Consider the following 6475-nt stretch of genomic DNA (forward strand, 5'->3'; position numbering starts at 1 on the left):
GGCATCTGGTCCCATCACTTCATGGGAAATAGATGGAGAAACAGTGGAAACAGTGTCAGATTTTATTTTTGGGGCTCCAAAATCACTGCAGATGGTGATTGCAGCCATGAAATTAAAAGATGCTTACTCCTTGGAAGGAAAGTTATGACCAACCTAGACAGCATATTAAAAAGCAGAGACATTACTTTGCCAACAAAAGTCCATCTAGTCAAGGTTATGGTTTTTTCAGTGATCATGTATGGATGTGAGAGTTGGACTGTGAAGAAAGCTGAGCACCAAAGAATTGATGCTTTTGAACTGTGGTGTTTGGGAAGACTCTTGAGAGTCCCTTGGACTGCAAGGAGACCGAACCAGTCAATCCTCAAGCAATCAGTCTTGAATACTCTTTGGAAGGACTGATGCTGAAGCTGAAGGTCCAATACTTTGGGCACCTGATGTGGAGAACTGACTGAATGGAAAAGACCCTGATGTTGGGAAAGATTGAAGGTGGGAGGAGAAAAAGAGATGACAGAGGATGAGTTGGTTGGATAGCATCACCGACTCAATGGACATGAGTTTGAGCAAGCTGTGGGAGCTGGTGATGGACAGGGAAGCCCTGTGTGCTGCAGTCCATGAGGTTGCAAAAAGTCGGACACGACTGAGCAATTGAACTTATAATAAGTCAATTTTATTACATTTTGTTTGCTTTCTTATCAATGTCATTATCCAGAATATTTGATAAGTGGCTATTTCTGTGTAAGAAAACAGCTCCCTGAACTAAGAGCTAAGGATAGATACTTCCTATTTTATAGTAGTTTTTTTCAGTCCCCTTCACTTATTCCATATACCCTGTGGCATGTACTTTAACTTTTCTAAATAATCTGCAACTTTATCACTGCCTTAGACCAGATTTGGGTCATCATTCAAGGAGATTATTACCACTTCCTCCTTCTCTACAGAAACTTGCTTCTGGCACATCCCAAAACTATTCCACGATATTGGGAGAAATGACATTTTCATTGTTAATGAGGACAAAAAACTCTTCTTTCACCTTGAAATCTTCTTCCCTGAGTTCCCCAAATCATTTCATTCCCAGTTCATCAAACTTCAGTGACCAGAGCCCAGATTTATAACAAGTAATAACAATGGTTACTTGAAGTTTGAATATCATGATTTTACTAGACAACAATTTCAAAGACTTAATACAAGGCAAGTTTATTTCTTTCTCTGGCACAATTTTCAGAGGCATGGTCTACAGGCTCTTCTGCTCCCTCCTTGAGTCAGAGACCTGGGCTCCTGCCACCGTCTTGCATGGCATTTCAATTCATGGACCACAATGAAAACAGCATGCAGAGGGTATGGCGGATCACATGGGGAGATGTTCACAGGCCAGGCCAGGAAGTAACACCAAGACTTCCCCTCCCTAGTTGGGATTCAATCACTTGGCCATGAGCATCTAGAAAGAGGCTGGAAACAGTGTGTTTGCATGCCTAGGAAGCAGAGGACACTTGTGTGGGGGCAGCAAGCTGGCAGCCACAGAAGTCACCGAAGGAGACGGTGTCCCAGAGTTCTGACAGAATTACTTGCCATTTTATTCCTCCAGTCTAAGTATTGTTTCCACCTCTTTGAGTGACCCATTTTCTTTGCATTTTCAGGCCTCTACACTCTGTATCTTCTCCCCAAAGGACTCTTTCCTTACATTTTGTTTGGTCAATACCTACTTATCTTTGAAGTCCCAACTTAAAGGTCACTTCCAAACTTGATATCTCATAAAGAATGTTTCATTGTTAGAATTTATTTTACTTTTCTAGTTACATTAAATGGTTATTATGTTTATTACAATTTCTGTTGCCTGTAGGATCTGTCCTTTGTCCATTAAAGCTAAAATTTAGTGTTTTTCTTCTGTTTCTGTGCTTTTTTATTTTAGTATACAGAGAAGAGATAGGACTGTCATATTTATCCTAAATACTTTTCCTGTTTCTGTGCTTTTAGTTTTGTTTATTGTATGACATGCAGAATTCTTCTGTAAGTTGTTTTTTCTCTTCAAATTTCTTTCATTGCTTTTAAACTCAGAAAGTCCTCTGACACTCTGAGATTAGATTTACCTCTATTTTTATTTTTCTTTTAATTACCTATTTTCCAAAACTCTCTCAGATATTCATGCTTCCAGGATATGGTTTCTACATTGATAGTTCAGCTCCTTGCCCCTACTTCAGAGCATCCTTCTCTTCAGCTTCTCCAGAACAGATGGACATGGTGAGTTATCAATTTATTTTTTGTGTTCATTTTGTGAGTTACAACATTATTTGATGTCTCCTTTGGTTTCTGAAAAATGGGAATAGTTGGAAAGTCATGAAGTATAACTCAAAGAAGTTGCCAGACTTCTATGGAAAGGTAATGAGACCAACTTGGAGTTGAATTTTATTGATTCTGTGAATAGATTTCAGACCTAACTCAACAGTGTTGACAGATCATCAACATGTTATAAAGAGAACCTCTTTCCCTCCTGCATAAAATTAACATGAGTCAGAGTACAAATTCACGAAGCCATCGGACTCTTTCTCTGAAGGAAGAATATCAACAAGGGTCAAATAGACTAATATTGATGATTAGAATTAACTTATTGATTAATCAAAAAGTCCAGCTTTAATCAAGATAATATGAAGAAAAGAAGCAAGTTGCTAACTACTACCATGTCAGGAACTCACAGAAGAGCCATACACTGAAATCCAGTAACTGCAAGAAGATTATAATACTTATCCTTGGAGATGGGGTGTTTCTGGGTGTGTTCTTGATTTACTTGCTTTCTCACATCATTAAATATGCTCTTCATAAGTTATATATGAGTAGAGTTGGACAACTGAAACTACATACAAGGTATATGCAGATGAAAGAATATTTGAAAAAATAAAATAATTGGTGTTCTGGGAGAAAATGATGAACTTGAGGGTAAAAAAATGTCTTTTTAATGTCTGGGATTCTGACATGTTTCCATATATTAGTGGACATGATGGCATTCAACCCAGATAAACCTGAGGTTAACCCTGAGCTTTCATTATCTGATCTCAACATAAGATAAGACTCCTTTTTAAAATTTTTAATGTTATGGCAGAATTCTCCTAAAGCCTCTTGAAAGTGAAAGTTGCTCAGTCATGTCCAACTCTTTGTGACCCCATGAACTATGTAGTCCATGGAATTCTCCAGGCCAGAATACTGGAGGGGGTAGCCTTTTCCTTCTCCAGGGAATCTTTCCAATGCATGAGTAGAACCCAGGTCTCCTGCGTTGCAGGTGGATTCTTTACCAGCTGAGCCACAAAGGAAGCCCAAAAAGCATGTTAATTTCAGTAATTCTCCTCTCTGTCTTATTTTAGGCCTTTCAGAGATTAGCCCAACTTATAGAAGAATCTCTATGAAGAAATCAAACTCTTTATAGCACTCATGGATTTCAGATAAATTATTTCTATGTTTTAGCAAGAAGAAATGATCATTGGTGTAAGACTTACAGATTGGGTTTCAACAAATATGTCACATTTGTAAAAATTTAACTACAAAACTTTTAAAGTGCCCTTGAAACCATCAGAATACCAAAATATATTTATAATCCTTTTGATAAATTTTCAACCCCCCAAATGATATCCTTATCATGGGTTTTATTGTAAAGAACTCTATAGTCGCTTTCTGCCTTTTCACACTTACTATAATAAAATGCCAGGCTGGATGAAGCACAAGCTAGAATCAAGCTCCAAAATCACTGCAGATGGTGACTGCAGCCATGAAATTAAAAGACGTTTGCTCCTTGGAAGAAAAGTTATGACAAACCTAAACAGCATACAAAAAAGCAAAGACATTACTTTGCCAACAAAGGTCTGTCTAGTCAAAGCTATGGTTTTTCCAGTAGTCATGTATGGATGTGAGAGTTGGACTATAAAGAAAGCTGAGCGCCAAAGAATTGATGCTTCTGAACTGTGGTATCGGAGAAGGACTGCAAGGAGATCCAATCAGTCCATCCTAAAGGAAATCAGTCCTGAATATTCATTGGAAGGACTGATGCTGAAGCTGAAACTCCAATACTTTGGCCTCCTGATGCGAAGAGCTGACTTATTTGAAAAGACCCTGATGCTGGGAAAGATTGAAGGCAGAAGAAGAAGGGAACTACAGAGGATGAGATGGTTGGATGGCATTACCAACTCAATAGACATGAGTCTGAACAAGCTCTGGGAGTTAGTGATGGACAGGGAAGCCCTGCATGCTGCAGTCCACGGGTCACAAACAGTTGGACAAAACTAAGCGACTGAACTGAGCTGATAGTCGCTTTGTAATTTCCCATAAATTTTCTTTGAAACTAACATTTTACAGTAAATTATTTGTAAGAATATAATGAAATTCAAAATGGTATATCATGTAAACTCTATTTTTAATTAAATTTAATAAAAATGTATTGCAAAAGTTGTTAGAATTTGACCATTGGGCATAATTCTCAGTAAGAGGATCACAGACATTATATTATGGCATAGGAATCTCTTTAAAATAAAATTCTAAAACTAAACATACCTAAAGGTCTGCTTGCTAATTCTAAATGAGGAGGAGAGATCCAGGACATAGAAAAATTGACTAAATTGTATTTTTATACTACACTACTTCAAAAATGTATTCATATCAGTTATAGGATTTCTGGCTACTACACTCCTTTCAGGTACTTAGAATATACTTTTTAATGATTTCTTTCTCACCTTTATGATCTTTATTTCCCTCATCTGATTATTAAATATATGCTGATCTAAATGTTTTCAAACAATCCAGGAAGAATAAGCAATAAAGTTAAAGTTGCTGGCTGTCTCAGCCTCAGCATGCATCAGCCAGCCTTTTTGATGTTTCTGTGCATGTACACATAATATGTACAAGAATAGGATGTCATTAGGACAGTATCAAAAATACCCTGTATCTGTTTTCTGTTGCTGTAGAAAACTTTACCTACGTTCCATGATCTAGTCCTTATAAAGTTATCAGGTTCTTTGAGGAATTAGGACACTTATGTCAGTGTTATTCCCACCTTCCTTATATATATATAAATGTCTCCATCATGGCTATTATTTTCTCAGCATCTGAATGAGCTGGAGCATTGAGCCCTGGTGAGAATCACTATGGTTATTTCAAGCTAACCTAAAATTAAGAGTTGTCGGAAGGTTCAGAGAGCCCTAGGCAGGATAAACCCAGATAGGAACACACTGAGAGGCATAGTACTCAAATTGACAAAAATTAAAGAAAAAATATTAAAGGGAATATTAAAATATTAAAAATATTAAGGGAAAAGGCAATAAATAATGTGCAAAGGAATCCCCATAAAGTTAGCTGGTTTCTCAGCAGAAATTGTGCAAGTCAGAGGGGAGTGACATGATATATTTAAAGTGATGAAAGGGAAGGACTTACAACTGAGAATATCCAGCAAGGCTCTCATGCAGATTCTACAGAGAAATGAAAAGCATTTCATCAGAGACTGAAAAGCATTACTATCTGAACCACCAGGGAATTCTTGGTGGCTCAGACGGTAAAGAATCTGCCTGCAATACAGGAGACCCAGGGTCAGGAAGATATCTTGGAGAAAGGATGGCTACCCACTTCAGTGTTCTTGCCTGGAGAATTCCATGAACAGAGGAGACTGGTGGGCTACAGTCCATTTGGTCACAGCGTCAGACACGATTGAGCAACTAACATCTTTTTTCACTTTCAGACCAACTTTGCAACAAATGCTACAGGAACTGCTCTAGATGGAAAAGAAAAGGCCACAACTAAAAACACAGAAATTATGAACGGAAAGGCTCATTCATGCATACAAAGGCAAACGTACAGTAAATGCTTCTAACCAGCAATTGTGAGAAGAGTACAGCATAGACATAGGATACTGGAAATACCTTTGAAATTAAAAGACCAGTAACTTAAACCGATCTTGTATATAGATGCTATGTCAAAACCTCATGATAACCACAAACCAAAAATCTAAAATAGATACACACAAAAAAGAAAAGGAATCTAAACACAATACGAAAGTTAATCATCAAATCACAAGAGAACAAAAGCAGAGGGGAAGAAAAAAGATCTATAAAAACAAACCCCAAACAATTAATTAAATGGCAATAAGAACATATATTCTTATATAAGCCTTCTTCAGCGATCAATGCAAAGAAATAGAGGAAAACAACCCAATGAGAAAGACTAAAGATCTCTTCAAGAAAATTAGAGATACCAAAGGAACATTTCATGCAAAGATGGGATCGATAAAGGACAGAAATGGTATGGACCTAACAGAACCAGAAGATATTAAGAAGAGATGGCAAGAATACACAGAAGAACTGTACAAAAAAGATCTTCACAATCCAGATAATCACGATGGTGTGATCACTGACATAGAGCCAGACATCCTGGAATGTGAAGTCAAATGGGCCTTAGAAAGCATCACTACGAACAAAGCTAGTGGAGGTGATGGAATTCCAATGGAGCT

The 6475-nt window shown here is 37.5% G+C and overlaps 1 protein-coding gene across 1 annotated transcript in view; it reads left to right on the top strand.

The window, feature by feature from the left end:
- LOC104997843 (kynurenine/alpha-aminoadipate aminotransferase, mitochondrial-like) overlaps positions 1–3392 on the top strand; it is a 37257-nt gene extending 33865 nt beyond the window's left edge. The window contains exons 12-13 of the mRNA XM_010852774.1: positions 2134–2235; positions 3351–3392. Coding sequence (XP_010851076.1) covers positions 2134–2235; positions 3351–3392 — 144 coding nt within the window. The remainder of the gene's footprint in view (positions 1–2133; positions 2236–3350) is intronic.
- The last annotated feature ends 3083 nt before the right edge of the window (positions 3393–6475 follow it).

The sequence above is a fragment of the Bison bison genome, unplaced genomic scaffold (genome assembly GCF_000754665.1).
Source record: "Bison bison bison isolate TAMUID 2011002044 unplaced genomic scaffold, Bison_UMD1.0 scf7180017864316, whole genome shotgun sequence".
Classification (NCBI taxonomy): Eukaryota; Metazoa; Chordata; class Mammalia; order Artiodactyla; family Bovidae; genus Bison; species Bison bison.